Below are 24,011 nucleotides of genomic sequence, written 5' to 3'. Positions count from 1 at the left end.
GATTGTTACCCTCCTCAAACACGACTTTGAAGCCTTTTGAGCCCTTCAGAGATGTCCTGGATCATGCAGGAAGAAGCTGAATGTCTCTGTCAGTATTTTTATCTGCACAGAAAAGCACTAAAATAGGCCCTTCCCACTCATATTGCAACAGTGTAAAGCCTCAGGAAACTGTCTCTAGGCAAAAATCAAACCAGCCATGTGGAAAAAAACTAGGCCCCAATAAGTTTTGTCACCAAACATATATAAAAACGATTAAACATGCCAGCAAACGTTTTATATTACACTTTTATAAGAGTATGTATCTCTATTAATAAGCCTGATACCAGTCGCTATCACTGCATTTAAGGCTTTACTTACATTAATCCGGTATCAGCAGCATTTTCTAGCAAATTCCATCCCTAGAAAAATATTAACTGCACATAACTTATTGCAGGAAAACCTGCACGCCATTCCCTCTCTGAAGTTACCTCACTCCTCAGAATATGTGAGAACAGCAATGGATCTTAGTTACTTCTGCTAAGATCATAGAAATCACAGGCAGATTCTTCTTCTAATGCTGCCTGAGATGAAACAGTACACTCCGGTACCATTGAAAAATAACAAACTTTTGATTGAAGTTAAAAAACTAACTATAATACACCACTCTCCTCTTACTACGTCCATCTTTGATGAGAGTTGCAAGAGAATGACTGGATATGGCAGTGAGGGGAGGAGCTATATAGCAGCTCTGCTGTGGGTGATCCTCTTGCAACTTCCTGTTGGGAAGGAGAATATCCCACAAGTAATGGATGATCCGTGGACTGGATACACTTAACAAGAGAAAAAGAGCTCTTCTCCTCATCCTGAGAAGGAATCCTCCTAAACAAGGCCTTTTTTGCCACCTGGGGGAGAGAAATCACTGCTATTTTTTAAATTAGTAGGTATGGATATACACTATGCTTAATAGTGTATATATTTTTTTTTACTTATACTTTTTTCTCACTTATATATATTATGTTTGGTCAAGTTTAAATTTAAATAGATTTTAATCTGTTAAAATAAAAAAGTCACTCATTTTAGAAATAGCTGCACCCTATAGCTCCCTTTCTTAGCTCCATACCTCTACATTGTATTTATCATGAGTGGGTAGCACCAGGGTATCTTTAAGAGACCCCTGTAATTTATATAACTATACCTAATCAATCCCGTTTTTTCCCCTTAAAAGTGCCACCTTCTGTGTCGTCCTTATCTCTTAACGTAAAACCCTCAGTTATATTCAGTGCATGTTTGTGCATTTTACTCACACAATCCTAATCCTAATAGTACAGATTAAATTAACACAAATGAGAAATACTTGCAGATTTTACAACATTTTGCCATCACATCACTTTGACAGCTAATGTCTCACTTCAGTAGTTTAATTAATTAAAGGGGGCAACTGAATTAAAACTTGGCTTACCGTGGCTGCTCCTGCTATAATCATTTGTGGTTTTGATGTTGAAAGCTGAAAAGAAAGAACAGAAAAAATAAAAATGCATTTATATATATCAGGGGTTGACAATTAGCTCAAAATGATACCACTTCTTTCTTTCTTTTTTGTTTTCTCTCTCTCTCTCCATATATACATACATACAGATATACCCCGCTCATACAGTGGGTTAGGGACCGGAGCCCACGCTGTAAAGTGAAAACTGCGAAACAAGGCGGTTTTAGCTTTCATTTCACTTGCCAGTGTGTTTAAAAACTTGAAAACATGTTTGAACTAACTTATATTAGGCGTGCAATAGTGCTATGTTTAGTTTAACACTAGCACAGCACAGTATTCAATTAGTATTCAATAAATACTGTACCTGTAAAATAGTGACAATTACTGTAGTAGAATTTGCCAGACTATAGCACTGAGACACAGATTGCACTGTAATGCTGTAAACAGAGTGAACTGTGCATAACAAAATGGTGCCGGTCACTTTTCTCACAATTTCACGAAGATTACAGCACTGTTTCAAAATCCTTGGAGGTTGAACTTCAGCTCCATAAAGCGCTGTATTAGCGAAGCACTGTAAAGTGAGGTATACCTGTATATACTGGTATGTGTATTCATGTTTGTGTATGTATGTATGTATGTGTGTGTGTGTGTATATGTATATATATATATATATATATATATATATATATATATATATATATATATATATATATATATATATATATATATACACACACATACATACATATATATTAAATATATTTAAATATATATATATATATATATACACATACATACACACACACACACACACACACACACACATATATAAATATATATACACACACAAGAGGGAAGAGATCTTGACGTGGTACTGGGTTTAAACCATTTAGCCAAATGCAACTATCTTTTCCATTTTTCATTTAAATCATACTATGTGCTTGCAAGAGAGTGCCAGACTTTCTGTGTGTTGTGTTGATCATTTTGCTTTGCACCAAAGCTGGTCAGGGGTTAACTGCATGGGTTGTTGGGAGCTGTACAGCTGTCTAAATACCCAGAGCTGTGAGGTTTACAGTGACATAGGATGTGTACCCAGCCCAGTTTGAGAGTGCAGTTTGTTTCCGTGTTTCGTGTGTGTATAAATAACACACACAAAATAATATAGGCCATTACATACAGGCAAGTACATATACACAAACTCAAACACATACATTATATAATAACAAAATAACATTTTGATTTTACAGCTGCAAGGCCTAGAAAGAATCCAGCTGCACCAAGCTACATTTTAGGTGCAGCTGGTATCAGCCAGCAGGGGAAAGTGGAGGACCTTAAACCAGAATATATATTTTCTACAAAAAGCAATTGGTTAATACAATAAGTTTTTTGTACTAATAAAACTATCATTCTACTGTTTGTCTGAGGGCTCATAAACATATGGAAGATATGGGCTTATATTATCTTTGGAGAGGATTGCATTTTTTCTAGTATCCATGCGTGCATTTATCAGCCCTGGTTAGATTATATTTATATGGGGATGATAAAGGCACATTTCTATTAGATATAGTTGTCTTATTGCCAGAAAAAGAGGGATGTGATTCCTTCTCTGAAAGCAAAAAGGAGTCAAGCCTAGAATATAATTTGTCATAGCAATATTGTATAGGACAGATCTAAACCGTATATCAATACTTATAGTGTAAAAGATATCCTTCATCTGATAACCATGTTGTTTTGTGAGATCAATTTAAAATCACACTAGTAAAAACATTTAGTGCTTAAAATGTGTCAGTGGTGGCATAGCTAATATTTATTTTTAATAAAAGGGACAGTAAAGTCATTCATTAGACATTTATAATTCAGATAGAGAATACAATTTTAAACAACTTTCCAGCTTACGTCTATTATATAATTTGCTTAATTTTCTTGTTATCCTTTGCTGAAAGGTTTATCTAGGAAAGCTCAGGAGCTGCAAAGAACCTAGGTTCTAGCTGCTGATTGGTGGCTGCATATATATACTGATTGTCATTGAAGGAGTGCATTGCTGCTCCTTCAACAAAGCATACCAAGAGAATGAAGCAAATTTGATAATAGAATTAAACTGGAAAGTTGTTTAAAATGGTATGTTCTATCTGAATCATTAAAGAATCATTTTGGGTTTCATGTCCATTTAAGTTCCATTACTTTCCTAGATGAAAGACCAGTGTTTGCTACTGTAAGGTGCAATCTGAGACTCATTATATAAATGTACCATATACAGACAATTCCCTGTAGGGGAGAGGAAAACAGTACATGTGGAGGTAAACAACAGCAATAGTAGGCACAATAAATACTGTACACTGCAATCTGTCTACTATGCTTAACCACTGTATAGGGTCTTTAACAATGTGTTTAATATTACTGTGGCTGCCAAAGATGACTCTCAGTAGAACAATGAAACGTAAACAGTTCATAAATAAAAACAGAATTTATGTTTACCTGATAAATTTCTTTCTCCTACGGTGTATCCGGTCCACGGCTTCATCCTTACTTGTGGGATATTCTCAATCCCTACAGGAAGTGGCAAAGAGAGCACACAGCAGAGCTGTCCATATAGCTCCCCTCAGGCTCCGCCCCCCCAGTCATTCGACCGACGGTTAGGAGAAAAAGGAGAACCATAGGGTGCAGTGGTGACTGTAGTTTTGAAAAATAAATTTAAGCCTGACTAAAATGCCAGGGTGGGCCGTGGACCGGATACACCGTAGGAGAAAGAAATTTATCAGGTAAACATAAATTCTGTTTTCTCCTACATTGGTGTATCCAGTCCACGGCTTCATCCTTACTTGTGGGAACCAATACCAAAGCTTTTGGACACGGATGAAGGGAGGGAACAAGTCAGGTAACCTAAACGGAAGGCACCACTGCTTGTAAAACCTTTCTCCCAAAAATAGCCTCCGAAGAAGCAAAAGTATCGAATTTGTAAAATTTGGCAAATGTATGCAGAGAAGACCAAGTCGCTGCCTTACAGATCTGTTCAACAGAAGCCTCATTCTTGAAAGCCCATGTGGAAGCCACAGCTCTAGTATAGTGAGCTGTAATTTGTTCAGGGGGCTGCCTTCCAGCAGTCTCATAAGCCAACCGGATGATGCTGTTCAGCCAGAAGGACAGAGAGGTCGCAGTCGCCTTTTGACCTCTCCTCTTGCCAGAATAGACGACAAACAAGGACGTTGTTTGTCTGAAGTCTTTAGTTGCTTTTAGATAGAACTTTAAAGCACGAACCACATCAAGATTGTGCAACAGACGTTCCTTGTTAGAAACTGGGTTAGGACACAGAGAAGGAACAACTATCTCCTGGTTAATATTCTTATTGGAAACCACTTTTGGAAGAAAACCAGGTTTGGTACGTAAAACAACCTTATCTGCATGGAACACCAGGTAAGGTGAATTACACTGCAAAGCAGACAATTCAGAAACTCTTCTAGCAGAAGAAATAGCTACCAAAAACAAAACTTTCCAAGATAGTAACTTGATATCTATGGAATGTAGAGGTTCAAACGGAACCCGTTGAAGAACTGAAAGAACTAAATTTAGACTCCATGGAGGAGCCACAGGTCTATAGACAGGCTTGATTCTGACTAAAGCCTTTACAAACGCCTGAACATCTGGCATCGCTGCCAGACGCTTGTGTAACAAAACAGACAGAGCGGAAATCTGTCCTTTTAAGGAACTAGCTGACAAACCTTTCTCCAATCCTTCTTGGAGAAAGGCTAGAATCCTTGGAATCCTAATCTTACCCCATGAGTAACCTTTGGATTCACACCAACAAAGATATTTCCTCCATATCTTATGGTAAATTCTCCTGGTGACAGGCTTTCTAGCCTGGATCAGGGTATCTATAACTGATTCCGAAAACCCACGCTTAGCTAGAATCAAGCGTTCAATCTCCAAGCAGTCAGTTGCAGAGAAACTAGGTTTGGATGTTCGAATGGACCTTGAATTAGAAGGTCCTGCCTCAAAGGTAGCTTCCATGGTGGAACCGATGACATATTCACCAGGTCTGCATACCAAGTCCTGCGTGGCCACGCAGGAGCTATCAGAATTACCGAAGCCTTCTCCTGTTTGATCCTGGCTACTAGCCGGGGGAGAAGGGGAAACGGTAGAAAGACATAAGCTAGATTGAATGACCAAGGCGCTACTAAGGCATCTACCAATGTCGCCTTGGGATCCCTGGACCTGGACCCGTAACGTGGAACTTTGGAGTTCTGACGTGATGCCATCAGATCCAGATCTGGAATGCCCCATAGTTGGGTTAACTGGGCAAAAACCTCTGGGTGAAGTTCCCACTCCCCCGGATGGAAAGTCTGACGACTCAGGTAATCCGCTTCCCAGTTGTCCACTCCTGGGATGTGAATTGCTGATAGATGGCAAGAGTGATCCTCTGCCCATTTGATGATTTTGGATACCTCTCTCATCGCCAGGGAACTCTTTGTTCCCCCCTGATGATTGATGTACGCCACAGTCGTCATGTTGTCCGACTGAAATCTGATGAATTTGGCCTCCGCTAGTTGAGGCCATGCCTGGAGCGCATTGAATATCGCTCTCAATTCCAAAATGTTTATCGGGAGAAGAGACTCTTCCCGAGACCATAGACCCTGAGCCTTCAGGGACTCCCAGACCGCGCCCCAGCCTAGGAGGCTGGCGTCGGTCGTGACAATGATCCACTCCTGTCTGCGGAAACTCATTCCCTGAGATAGGTGATCTAGAGACAACCACCAGAGGATTGAGTCTCTGGTTTTCTGGTCCATTTGAACCTGGGGAGACAAATCTGCATAATCCCCATTCCACTGTTTGAGCATGCACAGTTGCAATGGTCTTAAATGAATTCGAGCAAATGGAACCACGTCCATTGCTGCAACCATGAGTCCTATGACCTCCATGCACTGAGCTATGGAGGGTTGAGGAATGGATTGAAGAACTCGACAAGTGTTCAGAAGTTTTAACTTCCTGGCCTCTGTCAGAAAGATCTTCATTTCTACTGAGTCTATTATTGTTCCCAGGAAGGGAACCCTTGTGAACGGGGACAGAGAACTTTTTTCTATGTTCACCTTCCACCCTTGAGACCTTAGAAAGGCTAGAACAATGTCTGTATGGGCCTTTGCTTTGTGAAAGGACGACGCTTGTATTAGAATGTCGTCTAGGTAAGGTGCTACTGCAATGCCCCTTGGCCTTAGCACCGCTAGGAGAGACCCTAGCACCTTTGTGAAAATTCTGGGAGCAGTGGCCAATCCGAAGGGAAGAGCCACGAACTGGTAATGCTTGTCCAGAAAGGCGAACCTCAGGAACTGATGGTGATCTTTGTGGATAGGAATATGCAGGTACGCATCCTTTAAGTCCACGGTAGTCATATATTGACCATCCTGGACCATTGGTAAAATTGTCCGAATGGTTTCCATTTTGAATGATGGAACTCTGAGGAATTTGTTTAGGATCTTTAAGTCCAGAATTGGCCTGAAAGTTCCTTCCTTTTTGGGAACTACAAACAGGTTTGAGTAAAATCCCAGTCCTTGTTCTGCTTTTGGAACTGGGTGTGTTACTCCCATTTTTAAAAGGTCTTCTACGCAATGTAAGAATGCCTGTCTCTTTATCTGGTCTAAAGATAAGCGAGACATGTGGAACCTTCCCCTTGGAGGAAGGTCCTTGAATTCTAGAAGATACCCCTGAGAGACAATTTCTAGTGCCCAGGGGTCCAGAACGTCTCTCGCCCAGGCCTGAGCAAAGAGAGAAAGTCTGCCCCCTACTAGATCCGCTCCCGGATCGGGGGCTACCCCTTCATGCTGTCTTGGTAGCAGCAGCAGGCTTTTTGGCCTGTTTACCCTTGTTCCAGCCTTGCATTGGTTTCCATGCCGGTTTGGGCTGGGGTGTGTTACCCTCTTGCCTAGTGGCTGTAGAGGTAGAAGCCGGTCCGTTCCTGAAATTGCGAAAGGAACGAAAATTAGACTTGTTTTTAGCTTTGAAAGGTCTATCCTGTGGGAGAGCATGGCCCTTTCCCCCAGTGATATCTGAAATAATTTCTTTCAACTCTGGCCCAAATAGGGTCTTACCCTTGAAAGGAATATTAAGCAATTTTGTTTTGGACGACACATCCGCCGACCACGATTTTAGCCAAAGCGCTCTACGCGCTACTATTGCAAAGCCGGAATTTTTCGCCGCTAATTTAGCTAACTGGATAGCGGCATCTGTAATGAAAGAATTAGCCAACTTGAGGGCGTGAATTCTATCCATGACTTCATCATAAGAAGTCTCCTTCTGGAGGGAGTTTTCTAATTCCTCAAACCAAAAAGCAGCTGCAGTGGTTACAGGAATAATGCAAGAAATTGGTTGTAGATGAAAACCTTGTTGAACAAAAATTTTCTTAAGTAAACCTTCTAATTTTTTATCCATCGGATCTTTAAAAGCGCAACTGTCTTCTATTGGTATAGTTGTGCGCTTAGCTAGCATTGAAACTGCCCCCTCTACCTTAGGGACCGTCTGCCATGCGTCCCTTCTAGGGTCAACAATTGGGAACATTTTCTTAAATATAGGAGGGGGAACAAAGGGTACACCTGGCTTCTCCCACTCCTTAGTCACGATATCCGCCACCCTCTTAGGTATCGGAAATGCATCAGTGTGTACTGGGACCTCTAAAAATTTGTCCATTTTACACAATTTTTCTGGGATCACTAAAGGATCACAATCATCAAGTGTAGCTAGGACCTCCTTAAGTAGGGCGCGGAGGTGTTCTAGCTTAAATTTAAATGCTATGGCATCAGGCTCTGCCTGCTGAGAAACTTTCCCTGTGTCAGAAATTTCTCCCTCAGACAGGCCCTCCCTCACCGCCAAGTCAGATTGATGTGAGGGCACTACAGATAAATTATCCTCTGCGTCAGCTTGCTCATTTTCTGTGTTTAAAACTGAGCAATCACGCTTCCTAGGCAAAGCTGGCAGTTTAGATAAAAATGCTGAAAGGGAATTATCCATTACTGCCGCTAACTGTTGCATAGTAATCACAATTGGTGTGCTAAATGTACTGGGCAACGCTTGCGCAGGCATAGCTGGTATTGACACAGAAGGAGAGGATAGCGAGCTATCTTCACTACCTTCAGCTAAAGAATCATCTTGGGCTATATTTTTAAGTGTGATTGTATGGTCCTTAAGCTGCTTGGACGCTATGGCACACTTCACACATAAATTTAATGGGAGAACCACCTTGGACTTTGAGCATACAGAACATAGGCTATCTGAAGGTTCAGACATGTTTGACAGACATAAACAGAACTTCAATGCAATAAAAATTATTTTTGACAAAAACGTTACTGTCTCTTTAAATAATAAAAGTGCACACTTTATTACTGAAACATCAAAAAAAACATCAAATAAACATCCGATTTTAATGAAAATTTCACCACAGTGTCTTAATGCTTTGAAAAGATTGCACACAAGTTTTCAGACCAATTAACCCCTTAATGCCCAAACCGGAGCTAATAACAGTAATTAACCGTTTAACAGAGCACAGTCCCCTGCCACAGCTTCCACTGTGGCCTTTACCTTCCTTAGGGGTTATTTTGGTAGCAAATAAGCCTCTTTGGAATCCTTTTCTGAGCCTCTGGACTCCCCACGTGAAGCTGCATGAACTGCCTAGTCAAAAAACACTGCGCAATTGAGGCGCGAAAATGAGGCCTCCTCCCTCTTCATTCTAGAGTGGAGGGGCCTTTCTGACTAGATTAGGTGTCTAACTAAGTGCCAGGCACAAATTAAACCCCAAAAGTGTTTTAAAGTTTGAAAAAACACCTTATTTTTAGCCAAAAACATGCTAAAAAGCAATCGATTAAGCCCACAATTAGTGTCAACCAGCATAGAGCCCTTAATATAAGCCATCATTTTTTATACAGAGTCTAAGAAAAATGGCTTACCTATCCCAGAGAGAATTTCTGACAGTCTTCTAGCATTACATGGTCTTGTTAGAAAAATGACTGATCATACCTGAAGCAGTTAAGCCTGCAAACTGTTCCCCCCAACTGATGTTCTCTGGTTTCAACAGTCCTGCGTGGGAACAGCCATGGATTTTAGTTACTGGTGCTAAAATCATATTCCTCTTAGCAGAAATCTTCATCACTTTCTGCTGCAGAGTAAATAGTACAAGCCGGCACTATTTTAAAATAACAAACGCTTGATAGAAGAAATAAAAAACTACAACTAACACCACATACTCTTTACCACCCCCGTGGAGATGCTACTAGTTAGAGCGGCAAAGAGAATGACTGGGGGGGGCGGAGCCTGAGGGGAGCTATATGGACAGCTCTGATGTGCTCTCTTTGCCACTTCCTGTAGGGATTGAGAATATCCCACAAGTAAGGATGAAGCCGTGGACCAGATACACCAATGTAGGAGAAAAGGGAAGTAATAAAATAAATTTATGATGCAAAAGTTATTTTCAAACGTTTTGTCCTTGACGTATGAAAAACTTGCATGAAATGTTGCTTTACACAGACCACAGCTGACTTGGTTTTCTCAGGATGAGAACTTTGAACAAACCTCACTCAGCGCCTGGAAGCATTGTTTCATGGAGCCATTCACCTCTGGATACCAAAGAAAATCCTGAAACAGAAAAATACACCCATCAGCTATTTCTTATGTCATTTACAAGATAAAGTAATAAAAAAATGCAGAAAACTAATCAGTAATTATTAATAATTTATAGGGACAGTAAAGTCAAAATTAAACTTAAGTCAAAATTAAGTTGATTGAACAGAGCATGACATTTTAAACAACTTACTTCTATTACCAATTTTGCTTAGTACTCTTTGTATCCTTTGTAAAGAGTAATCCTAGGTCAGTTCAAGAATGTGTACATGTCGTAAGCCATCTGGCAGCAGTTTTTGCAACATTGTTTATAGCAATGTTATATATATATATAGTTACAAACACTGCTGCCATAGACACGTGCACGCTCCCAAGCTCTTAACAGCCAAGTTTGATAATTGAAGTAAATTGGAAAATTGTTTGCTCCATCTGAATCATGAAAGTTTAATTTTGGCTTAACTGTCACTTTAATAAAAATAACTCATTGTATGCATTGGATATCATTTAATTAGTTATAGCATTGCTTGTTGGTTAAAATGATTATCTTCATTGTACAGGCTTCACTGTCCCTTTAAGCTTACATTCAATAAAACCACAATATAATTGTCTTAATAACTCATTTATAGATTCTTAACTTCCTTAAGGCCCATGAATTCCCCCCTAAAGAAGTGACGTTCATTCATAAAACACGTAGGCAAGTTTATTTTTAGATAGTAATAGTATATATACAGTATATACACACACAGAGCTGTGTTCCCTCTAAGGCCATTTTTGTGAGAGGCCCAGCAGTGAAACAGTTAATAAGGGAACCACACCTTGTAGTCTGCATTGCATGTAATACGCGCCCTAGTCCGCACACGTTAAAAGTTGTCTTTTAAATTATAAAGGTTTTATTTTAATTATTAGCAATATATGTATCCAATTTGTAAAGACACAAGGTCAGAAAAGCTGCATTAAGCTATGACAATATAGTGTAGGTGAGATACATGAATCATTTCTGGCACCACATCTGTAATGCTGCTTTTGGAGAAAATGTCCAAGGATTGCAGTAGTTTGTTCTTATTTCATTAGTCAGGGAGCCATAAGCAGCATTAAAGGGACAGTCTAGTCCTAAACTTTCATGATTCAGATAGCAAAAGTCATTTTAAACAATTTTGCTTTGTTCTCTTGGTATTCTTAGTTGAAAGCTAAACCTAGGAGGTTCATATGCAAATTTCTAAACCCTTGAAGGCCGCCTCTTCTCTCAGGGCATTTTGCCAGTTTTTCACCACTAGAGGGTGTTAGTTCATGTGTGTCATAAAGATAATACAGTCTTCACGCACGTGGAGTTCCAGTGAGCCAGCTCTGATTGGCTAAAATAGATTTCTGTCAAAAGAACTGAAATAAGGGGGCAGTTTGCAGATGCTTAGATACAAGATAATCACAGAGGTAAAAAGTGTATTAACATAACTGTGTTGGTTATGCAAAACTAGGGAATGAGTAATAAAGGGATTATCTATCTTTTTAAACAATAAAAATTCTGGTGTAGACTGTCCCTTTAAATAAACATATATGTTTCTTAAATTTCATCTTGGATGTCTTCTCACTACCTTAATCTAAATCTTTCCAAAATGGAGCTCCTTATTTTCCCCCGTTCTTCCAAAATCTCACCATCTTTCTATAACTGTTGATAATAAGATCATTACCCCAACCACAAATGCCCAATGTCTTGGGGTCACAATTGACTCTTTCTTTCACTCCTCACATCCAGTCCTTGGCCAACTCCTGCTGTTTCCACCTTAAAAACAACTCCAAAATTTGACACTTCCTCACACAAGAAAGAACTAAGATTTTAATCCAATCTCTCATCATTTCCCGCCTTGACTATTGTAGCTCCATCTTCTCTGGTCTCCCTAGCTGCCATCTATCTCCTTTACAATCCATAATGAACGTCTCTGCCAGGTTGACCTTCCTTACATGTTGCTCTTTATCTGCTGCACCTCTCTGCCAGTCCCTTCACTGGCTTCCTCTAGCCTCCAGAATTAAACACAAAATTCTGACTCTGACATTCAACACCCTCAATAGCACTGCTTCCCCCTCTCAGACCTTGACTCCAGATACTATCCCTCCCGTCCCCTTCACTCTACTCATGACCTCCTCCTCTCCTATTACCTCCTCACATTCCTGTCTACAGGACTTTTCTATACTGGCCCCTATTTTGTGGAACTATCTGCCTCTCTCCACAAGATTCTCCCTAGTTTTGGAAGTTTCAAGCACTCTTTAAAGACTCTAATGTTCATGGATGCATACAATATACACTAACCCTTTTCTAACCTCAGTTCCTCTCCTCCTCCTTTGTTATCTCCTTGCTCCCCCTTAGCATGCAACCATATGAGCCAAGCTGTTTGTAGATCCCCTTCATAAGAGATGCTTTACAACAGTACAACTCTTGCTATTTGTTTCCTATAAATACAACCTTGCATATCGTACCTATGTTTATAGCACTGCAGAATCTGTTTGCACTCTACAAATAGCTGATAATAAAGTTTTGCACCAAAATATCTTGATATTTGGAACTATTCATTATTCTATCTATCTTGACTAGAGCCCCTGATCCACCTGAAGAGGAGCAGCACAAAAGCATGAGAATGCCACCACTATACCGGTATGGTGTTCCTTGGATGATGAGCTTTATTGGCTTTTCAAAAAATATCTTTTACAATTTATGCTCAAAAGTGTAACCTTTGTCTCCTCAGACTATAGCACATTTCTCATATTTTGGCATAATTTAGACGGGCTTCGATGTTCCTTTTTGTAAGAAAGAGTTTCCATCTTGCCAGCCTACCCCATAGCCCAAATATTAAGAATGTGAAAGGTGGTGGTCACATGCAAGGAGTGACCGGTATCTGACAGAAACTCCTCTAGCTCCTTCATTGTTGCTGTGGGCCATTTGGTGGCCTCAATGATAAGTTTCTCCCCATCCTCTAATCAATTTTGTAGGGTCGTCCTGATCTTTGCAAAATGTGGTGCCACATTTTCTTCACTTATCAATGATGGTTTTGACAGTGCTCCATAGTACATCCAGTGCCTTTGATATTCTTTTATATCCCGCTCTTCATTGTTACTTTTCAAGAATTAGCTCTCACTGTTTTTTTGGCAACTGTGCAAGCCCCATAGGGAAAATTACAAAATAAATTAATACAACACACAGAGAAAGTCCAGCACTCGCGTGCAAGCTCTCAGCTAAGATTAAAAGCAAAACTGGAAGAGTTACTGCATCTGGTCAAATGGGACAAGCCCAGGTAGCACGTCAAGTGCAGGACTTTCTCTGTGTGTTGTATTAATTTATATTGTATTTTTCCCTATTGGGCCTTGCACACAGACTTGTCTGGGGTTAACTGCCTGTGACTCTGGAGACAGCACAGCTTTCTGAGAGTGCTATTGAGCACCCAGGACTGAGCATGTTGCAGGGACATGGGATGTGTACACAGTCCTGTCTGAGAGTGCAGGCCCCTTCTGTGTTTTGGATATGTCTAGGGTGATTACATATGTCTGTGAACCCTTGACTTGTTCCCAGTTTGATTGAGAGCTTGCATTTGTATGGCTGTATTAGGGACCCAGGTTTTGGGAGACACCTTGACGTGGTACCTGGGCTTGTCCCATTTGGCCAGATGTGGTAACTAACTTTTGAAAGCAAGTGCTGGGGGGGGGGGGTCTCTCGCTCTCTCTCACACACAATAAAAACATTTGCATCAATATCAGGACTGTACATTAATTGGAAGGGGGATGGGAGACATAAAGGGGATCTTAGCGTGGAGTTTTTGGTTTAGTATGCAGGGAATTCCAAGATTCCCAGGTATCCGAATAAAGGTCTAAGGTGCCTCTGTTAATTGATACTGCTTCCTCCATACTCCTAATATAGTCAACTATTTCAGATACTTTATGTATCGATGGGACTACTTGTTGCTTCCAGTGTCTCGACAGGGATAGTTTGGTTGCAGATGTTTTGTTGCTTTGGTAATTTTGGGGAGGTCTAAGTGGAGAAGGCACATTGAAGGGCACCGAAGTGATGGGAGTCCCATCTTCAAACATAAGCCTAATATATCTTCCCACAGGCCTTGTATACGTGGGCAATCCCACCATATGTGAATATCATCACCTCTATTTCCACATCCTCTCCAGCATAAGTTTGAATCTGTGTTGGAGATCCTAGATAATCTAGTAGGTACCCAATGCCATCTAGTCAAAGTTTGTAATATAGCTCAAACCGTGTGATACAGTGTACAGCAGACTTAGTCACTTCAATAGCTGATGACCATCTCTTAGGCTCTATAGAACATCCTAGGTCTCTTTCCCATGCTAAAATGTTATGGGTCTTACGTAGTGACAGGGTGTCAAGGAGGCATCAGTAATGTACTGTCATAGATTTCTGTCCTTGAAGTCCCGCTTTCCATCTTACTTCCCATAAAGTCAGGTCTCTGGGGGCTGAGGTGGTGAATCCCCAATTACGTATGATGGATCGGAAGCGCATTGTCTCAAAGACTAGCTTCTGGGGAATAGAAAATTTTAGGTTCATTTCAGTATATGAAAGCCAATTAGTTCCATTATATAGGTCTCCTATGACTCTGAGATTAGTGTTTTCCCATAAATTAGGATTAGACTCTGGGAGTCCTAAGACTAGACCTCTAATACCTTGTATTGGAGAGGGATGGGGAGCCACCTGAGGGGAGTGTCTTAGTCTGTGCCACAACTTTATACAACCTATTAAAACAATATTAGTAATCAGAAGTGATACTAGACAATGCTGAGGGATCCAAGGGAGATCATGGAGGTAAATATGATGAGGAAGCGAAGCCTATTCTATCTCATACCATCTGGGTCATTCACCAGAACCTCGCCAGTTGGATATGTGCGTCAACATCACTGCCTCATAGTAGTATTTCAGATTGGGCAACCCCAGACTCCCCTTATCAATTGGTGACTGCAGGATATTACGGGAAATACGGGGTCTAGTATTAGCCCAAACATAGATGTTCAAAAGAGATTGGAATTGATCTATTAGTGCCTTAGGCACTAATAGGAGCAGGCATCTAAATAGGTAAGTGAGCTTCGGAAGCAACATCATCTTGAAAGCAGAGATTCTCCCCATCCATGATATCTCTTTATAGCTGGTAAGCACAAGATCATGTTTTAAAGTTTGTAAAATATGAGTAAAATTCTGTTCAATTACTTTTTTTAGGTCATGCGAAAGATGTACCCCTAAGTGTTTAATTCCATCTGTGTTCCATTTAAATGAATATTGGTTCCGAAGAGCTCTGATTTGAGTTTCAGGGAGATTTATGGGGAAGGCCACCGTCTTTTCGACATTAAGTTTATAGAATGATAATGACCGAAAAATCTAAAGAGATCCAAGAGAGGGGGTAGAGAGTTAGTTGGTTCTGTGAGGAAGACTGTTAGGTCATCCGCATAGAGGCTCAATTTTTGCAGTGTACCATGAAGGTATAGGCCTTTAATATCTGGGTTCTGTCTAATCCCTATTGCCGGAGGTTCTACGGCTATGGTGAATAGGAGAGGGGACAGAAGGCACCCCTGCCGAGTACCATTGCTAAGGGGGAATGAGTCAGAGCAAAAGCCTAGACCTCTCACTCTAGCCGTTGTGCTAGAATATAAGGCTCCAATCGCTGTTTGAAAAGCCTTCGGTATGCCCATTTGACCTAAAACTTAATTCATATACTCCCACTGGACCCTGTCAAATGCTTTCTCAGCATCAAACGACAGGGTCAACAGTGGGAGACCCAGTCTATGGGACTCTGTGAATACGTTCAAAAGTCGTCTCGTACTATCTGTACCTTGTCTATTCATAGTAAAACCTACTTGGTCTCTATAGATAATGTCTGGTAATAGTTTACGGAGTCTAAAAGCTAAAATTTTGGCAAACAGCTTAACATCTATGTTTATGAGTGATATGGGGAGGTAACTGGGGCACAATTGTAAGAATTGGCTTCTAGGAACTCCGGAAGAAGCCTGTATCAAAGGCTCTAGCCAAGATTCTCTGTAAGTAGGGGGCCAAGATATTGCCATAAGTTTTATAAAATAAAGGGGAGAATCCATCTGGACCTGGGGTTTTATGATGTTTTAGCTGATTAATCGCTGTTTTGATTTCTTGAGTGGTGATGGGTTCAGATAATTGGTAAATTTTATCATGATCTAATTTGGGACGTTTTAGGGATTCCAGGAACCTAGTAATAATTGGTTGGTCAGCCATCTCTGTGTCTTCTTGTTCTCCTATATTGTATGAGGTATTGTAATAGGTCTTAAATGACTCACCAATCTCCTTTGGGGAGTACACTACTTTGTCCGCAATTTTTATTTTTTGGATTTGGGGCGATTTGAGTCTAACTCTTAGTTTGTTTGCTAAAAGTCCATCTGCCAGGTTCTCTTGGTAGTAAAAAAATTGTTTTAACCTGAGTACGTTGTCTTGGATTCTCTGTGTTTCTTTACCAGTTATTTCTATTCGCAATTCACCTATACGGGTAGCTAATATATTATCTCGATTGTCTTTGTTTTTCCTTTCTAAAGTATTCAATTCTCCGAATAGGTGTGCTAGAGTCGCCCCTCTATCCCGTTGCAATTGTGCTGCTCTCTTCAATAAAATCACTCTCATGTAAGCTTTCATTGAGGCCCAAAGTATATCATCATCTATCTGTCCAGTATCATCAAGCATGAAAAATTCCTGCAGGTCTGTGGCAGTCTGCGTTAACCATGGGTTTTTAATGAAGTAGTCAGCCAGTCTCCATGTCCTGAAGCCTCCGTTTTGGGGGGAAAGTGATAAGTTAATAGTCACCATATCATGATCTGACCATGGGCACACTGAGATATATGCTCTGGTGATTATATCTAGTGTCCATAAGTCACAGAAAAAGGTATCTATCCAGGAGAAGAAATTATGAGCTTTGGAGTAAAACATACAGTCTTGGTCATTGGGATTAAGACACCTGCAGAAGTCAAATAAATTATGTTGTATCATATTTTGGAATCTCTTTGGGTTGGGTTTAATTTTTCTGGGGTGTATTTTTAACTGGGGGTCCGAAGTGATATTAAAATCTCTGCCTAAAAGGATTGAACCTTTTCTAATCTGTGCAATGCGCTGCAGTAACTACTGGAAAAAGGACCATTGCTTCTCATTCAGGGCGCATACATTCAAAAGGGTGCATACTATAGTAAGCTATGTTCCACCAAAGTAGAATCGCTACCCCTCTCTTTTTTTCGGGTATGTGGTGTGTACACATTTTTAGGTGCGTAGTTAAAATGGCGGCCGTTCGCGCAACTTCGCTCTTTACCAACTCCTTAGCCTTCTTCGGATGCTGCCCTCACTCTCTGTGTCCATGTAATTTGTCCTCACCAGGGGTCTCCGACAACCAGGCAACTCTTCTTTAGGGCCCAGACAACCGCATGCAGCGGCTGCTCCAAACTGATAGGGCCGCAAGCTCTCTGTGCAATGGCGCAGATCAAGCACCCAGGTCTCGCAAGTCACAAAGTCACTTACACACTCAGGTATGTTCCGCGACTCCGGAGCGGAGCCCTAACCCTCTGGAGTAGTGCTTTCAGGTGTGTGCCGGTGGTGTAGGACAGCTGGCTGTTACATGAATACTCGTCCCTGTGTTCAAATGTCCAGACTGCTTTTAAAACTTGCGTATTGTCACCGGGATCAAATATTGAGCTATGCAGGAGCCCAGGTATTTCCCTCTGCAGTATAGTGTAGTTTTCTTGAGGAAAAAAAACACTCAATTTTAGGCTTTTGATAGATTAACCTCGGAGCACTGTACACAAGCGTCTGCTCAGCACAGCGGTCAGCTCCGTCCTCCAGCAAGTATACTTTCTTGAAACAATGCCTTTGGTGCTACTCTAGTAAAGTACTATAGTGCAATTTTGTACATTAATTAGAAAAAGGAGCTTGCCGACGGTTGCCTATTACTCTTTCTATTTGTTTTTTACACACACACATATATATATATATATATATATATATATATATATATATATATATATATATATATATATATATATATATATATATATATATATATATATATATATAACATAAATTATGATTACCTGATAATTTCATTTTCATTGAGGGGAGGATAGTCCACGGCTTCATTCATTACTATTGGGAATTAAGAACCTAACCACCAAGAGGAGGCAAAGACACTCCAGCCGAAGGCTTAAAATACCTCCCCCACTTCCCTCATCCCCCAGTCATTCTGCCGAGGGAACCAGGAACAGTAGGAGAAATATCAGGGTATAAAAGGTGCCAGAAGATGATAAATTTAGGTCTGCCCAATGGGCTATGGGCAGGAGCCCTGGACTCTCCTCCCCTCGATGGAAATGAAATTATCAGGTAAGCATAATTTATGTTTTCCATCTAAAGGGGAGGAGAGTCCACGGCTTCATTCATTACTATTGGGAACATATACCCATGCTCTAGAGGACACTGAATGAAACTGGGGGGGTAAAAGGCGGACCCTAATCTGAGGGCACCACAGCCTGCAAAACCTTTCTCCCAAAAACAGCTTCCGCAGAAGCAAAAACGTCAAATTTGTAAAACTTTGTAAAAGTGTGTAAGGAGGACCAGGTCCTTAAAAATTTGCTCCATAGAGGCCTCATTCTTGAAGGCCCAAGATGAAGCCACATCTCTAGTGGAATGAGTCGTGATCCTCTGAGGAGGCTTATGTCCTGCTGTCTCATAAGCCAAGCAAATCAAGCTCCTCAACCAAAAAGACAAAGTAGCAGCAGAGGCCCTTTGCCCCTTGCGCTTCCCAGAATACACCACAAAAAGAGATGTAGACTGTCTGAAATCCTTTGTAGTCTGAAGATAAAACTTCAAGGCACGAACCACATCTAGGTTATGAAGTAACCTCTTCTTTGAAGAAGAAGGGTTGGACACAAATAAGGAACAACTATTTCCTGATTGATGTTACGGTTAGCCACCACCTTGGGGAGAAACCCCAGTGCGAAGTACAGCGTTATCCGCATGAAACACCAGATAAGGAGGATCACTTTGCAAGGCAGCTAGCTCAGATACTCTGCGTGCCGATGCAATAGCCAACAGGAAGAGAACCTTACAGGACAGAATCTTAATGTCCAAGCAATGCATAGGTTCAAACGGGACCCTCTGCAAAACCCTAAGGACTAAGTTTAAGCTCCAAGGCGGAGCCGACTGTCTAAAGACAGGTCTGATTCTAGACAGAGCCTGAACAAAAGATTGGATGTCAGGGAGCTCAGCGAGTCTCCTATGTAACAAGATAATGCCGAAATCTGTCCCTTTAAGGAACTAGCGGCAAGACCCTTCTCCAAACTATCTTGGAGAAAGGACAGAATCCTGGATACCTTCACCTTATGACAAGGATATCCATGCTTCTCACACCAGGACAAGTAAGTCCTCTACACCTTATGGTAGATGTGACGAGTAACTGGCTTCCTTGCCTGAATTAGAGTATCAATCACACTTTCAGAAAAGCCTCTCTTGGCTAAGACTAGGCGTTCAATCTCCACGCAGTCAGCCTCAGAGAATCTAGATTTCGATGTTGAAAGGGGCCCTGTGACAGCAGATCCCTGCGACAGGGTAACCTCCACGGCGGAGAGGATGACATCCCCACCAGATCCGCAAACCACGTCCTCCGAGGCCACGAAGGAGCAATCAGAAAGGCTGAGGCCTGCTCCTGTTTGATGCGTGCCACTATGCGAGATAGAAGTGGTAACAGTGGAAAAATGTTAGCTAGGCTGAATCCCCAAGGAACCACTAAGGCATCTATCAGCTCTGCCTGGGAATCCCTGGACCTCGACCCATATCGGGGTAGCTTGCAATTGCGTCTAAATGCCATGGGATCTATCTCCGGCGTTCCCCATCTGAGACAAAACTCTGCAAACACCTCGGGGGTGAAGGGACCATTCCCCCGGATGGAAGGATTGTCTGCTGAGAAAATCCACCTCCCAGTTATCCACACCTGGAATGTGAATCGCTGAGAGCAAGCTGTCGTGGGACTCCGCCCACTCCAGAATCCGAAATACCTCCCTCATCGCAAGGAGACTCCTTGTACCCCCCTGATGGTTGATGTAAGCTACCGAGGTAATGTTGTTGGTCTGGAATCTGATGAAACTGACTGACCCCAGAGAAGGCCATGCCCTCAGAGCATTGTAAATTGCTCAAAGTTCTAGGATGTTGATCGGAAGCAGAGACTCCTCCCTGGACCACTTTCCTTGTGCCATCCTGACACCCCAAACAGCTCTACATCCTGTCAGACTGGCATCCGTGGTCACAATATCCCAGGATGGTCTCAAAAAGGATGTCCCTATGGACAGCTGCTCCAGACGAATTCACCAAGAGAGGGGGTTCCGAGTCCGAGCATCCATGGATATCAGCTGAGATAGATATGAATAATCGCCCTTCCACTGTCTCAACATGCACAATTGAAGAAGTCTGAGATGGAACCTGGTGAACGGGATGACATCTATGCTTGAAACCATGAGACCTATCACCTCCATACATTGAGCCACCAACGGGCTTGTGGAGGACTGAAGTGCAAGACAGGTGTACGCAAGCTTCCTGCATCGCTGATCTGTGAGAAATATCTTCATGGACATAGAGTCTATTATCATGCCCAGGAACTGCACCCTGTTGCTGGGAACCAGGGACCTCTTTCCTGAGTTGATCTTCCAACCGGGAGATTGGAGCAAAAGAAGAAGAGCCCTTGAATGATCCTCTGTGAGGCTGATCGAAGGTGCCTGAACTAGGATGTCGTCCAGATAAGGTGCCACCGCAATGTCCCTGGATCTGGCCACTGCAAGCAGCGCCCCCAGATCCTTCATGAAGATTCTCGGGGCCGTCGCCAGACCAAAAGGAAGGGCCACAAACTGGAAGTGTTGGTCCAGAAACGTAAATCTTAGGAACCTGAAGTGGTCCCTGTGAATTGGCACATGAAGGTAAGCGTCCTTCAAGTCTACAGTTGTCATGAACTGTCCCTCTTGAACTAGGGGCAGAATAGATCTGATCGTTTCCATTTTGAATGATGGAACACACAGAAACTTTAAACACTCTGGTCTTGAAGACAGGTTTGACAGGACGAATCTGCCCTCGGGCGGATGGGATCTGAACCCTATCCTGTAACCCTGGGAGACAACTTCTAGAACCTAAGGGTCCTGAACATACTGCAACCATGCCGATTTTGTCTCGGCGGGCTTCTTGCTCTGCTTACATTTGTTCCAAGATTGAGCCGGCTTCCAAGATCCCTTGGACTGGTCCGCTTTCGTGGCGGGTTGCTGGCGCTGGGCCTTGTCCGCATGCAAGGGATGAAAAGTAGATCCCTTAGGCTTAGCCTTCTTATCCTGCGGCAGGAAAGCTCCCTTGCCTCCCATAACCGTGGATATGATCGAATCCAATCCTGCACCGAACAGGATCTTTCCTTAAAAAGGCAGGGACAACAGCCTCGATTTAGAGGTCATGTCGCCGACCAAGATTTTAGCCACAGAGCCCTGCGTGCTAAAACAGAAAAACCTGACACCTTAGCATTCAGGCAAACAATTTGCATATTGGCATTACAGATGAAAGAATTGGCGACCTTCAGCACCTTAATCTTCTCCTGTATCTCGTCGATGGACGTCTCCCCCTCGACCATTTCACACCAATATGGCCGCTGCTGGCTGAAAAACAAAACCTGTGTGCTGAAACATCTTTCTCAAAATGTTATCCAGCTTTTTATCCATGGGCTCTTTAAACGACAAACTATCCTCGAGGGGAATAGTAGAGATAGCCCCATTCACCTTAGGGATGGTCTCCCACAGCTCAAGCTGAGAGTCCGGAACGGGAAATAGTTTCTTAAAAGAAGAACCTAATAGCTCCCATTCATTCTTAATAATATTAGCCATCTTAACAGGAACCGGGAAAGACTGAGGTACTACCATGTCCTCGTATACCTTGTCAAGCTTAGGAATCGCAGGTTCCTCTGGTATCTTAGGTTCCAGAACCTCCAGAGTACCAAGCACCTGCCGTAGCAGAAAGAGCAAATTCTCCATCCTAAACATATAACCAGGCTCCTCCGACACTCATCACCTCCTAGGACCCGGTCTATAGAAACCGCTACGTCTCCTGCACCACAGATCAACAGAGAAGGAGAGATAGACACACCCAGACACGTGGAATGCCTGGCAGGACCGCCCCTGCACTAGGGAAAAATGCACCAAAAATGGCTGCACAAAATTCCCGCTAGTAACCTGAAAGTTCCACACATTGCCAGAGCCTCATCTCGCCCATAACGCAGCAATGACACAAACAATATCATGTATAAACCCCCCCTGTTCAATAATCCCCCCTCCAGGAATATTAACCTTTGATTCTGTAAAGATAAAAAGGCGCCACACTGTGACCCTGTCTTCTATGTTATCATTATTAATAAAAAAATGAAACAATCTTACCAGAATCTACGCCGTTGAACAGGAACACGTCCCTTCAAGTGTGACAGGTTAGTAGCCTCGCTCCTGACATGGACTTGAGTGTAGAAAGCAGGCATCGAAACTCGTCAACGCTGATTGCTTATGGAGCTGTTAATATGAGTCGGGATGGTTTCACAGAAAGACTCTCCCTGCATCTCCGAACTCTAACTATCGCCCAGGCTCTCACTGAGAGGCTGACAGGACTACTTAAAACTCCAGTCCCAATGCGAAGAGTACTACCCTCCATAAGAGACTACTCCAAACCTCCGGCTCCTCTGCCATCCTCCTGTGACAAAAGGCAAAGAATGACTAGGGGATGAGGGAAGTGGGGAAGGTATTTAAGCCTTTGTCTGGGGTGTCTTTGCCTCCTCCTAGTGGCCAGGTTCTTAATTCCCAATAGTAATGAATGAAGCCGTGGACTCTCCTCCCCTTTAGATGGAAATATATATATTTCACTGCTGGAAGATCATGCCTGACTAATCTAACTGATTTCTTTGACCATGTAAATAAAAACAGAATTTATGTTTACCTGATAAATTACTTTCTCCAACGGTGTGTCCGGTCCACGGCGTCATCCTTACTTGTGGGATATTCTCCTCCCCAACAGGAAATGGCAAAGAGCCCAGCAAAGCTGGTCACATGATCCCTCCTAGGCTCCGCCTACCCCAGTCATTCGACCGACGTTAAGGAGGAATATTTGCATAGGAGAAACCATATGTTACCGTGGTGACTGTAGTTAAAGAAAATAAATTATCAGACCTGATTAAAAAAACCAGGGCGGGCCGTGGACCGGACACACCGTTGGAGAAAGTAATTTATCAGGTAAACATAAATTCTGTTTTCTCCAACATAGGTGTGTCCGGTCCACGGCGTCATCCTTACTTGTGGGAACCAATACCAAAGCTTTAGGACACGGATGAAGGGAGGGAGCAAATCAGGTCACCTAAATGGAAGGCACCACGGCTTGCAAAACCTTTCTCCCAAAAATAGCCTCAGAAGAAGCAAAAGTATCAAATTTGTAAAATTTAGAAAAAGTGTGCAGTGAAGACCAAGTCGCTGCCTTACATATCTGATCAACAGAAGCCTCGTTCTTGAAGGCCCATGTGGAAGCCACAGCCCTAGTGGAGTGAGCTGTGATTCTTTCAGGAGGCTGCCGTCCGGCAGTCTCCTAAGCCAATCGGATAATGCTTTTAATCCAGAAGGAGAGAGAGGTAGAAGTTGCTTTTTGACCTCTCCGTTTACCAGAATAAACAACAAACAAAGACAAAGTTTGTCTGAAATCCTTAGTAGCTGCTAAGTAAAATTTGAGAGCACGAACTACATCCAAGTTGTGCAACAAACGTTCCTTCTTTGAAACTGGATTAGGACACAAAGAAGGCACAACTATCTCCTGGTTAATGTTTTTGTTAGAAACAACCTTTGGAAGAAAACCAGGTTTAGTACGCAAAACCACCTTATCTGCATGGAACACCAGATAAGGAGA

General features: G+C 42.2%; 1 protein-coding gene across 2 annotated transcripts in view; it reads right to left on the bottom strand.

Moving 5' to 3' along the window:
* The window catches only part of CASD1 (CAS1 domain containing 1), a 248,486-nt gene that overhangs the window by 103,019 nt on the left and 121,456 nt on the right, over positions 1-24,011 (bottom strand). For both annotated transcript variants that reach the window (XM_053714060.1, XM_053714061.1), the window contains exons 6-7: positions 10,013-10,075; positions 1,439-1,483 (exon numbers count right to left, since the gene is read on the bottom strand). In XM_053714060.1, coding sequence (XP_053570035.1) covers positions 1,439-1,483; positions 10,013-10,075 — 108 coding nt within the window. The remainder of the gene's footprint in view (positions 1-1,438; positions 1,484-10,012; positions 10,076-24,011) is intronic.

The sequence above is a fragment of the Bombina bombina genome, chromosome 5, assembly GCF_027579735.1.
Source record: "Bombina bombina isolate aBomBom1 chromosome 5, aBomBom1.pri, whole genome shotgun sequence".
Taxonomy (NCBI): domain Eukaryota; kingdom Metazoa; phylum Chordata; class Amphibia; order Anura; family Bombinatoridae; genus Bombina; species Bombina bombina.
Note: the sequence above shows the minus strand (reverse complement) of the source record. Positions and strands in the feature narration are given on the sequence as shown.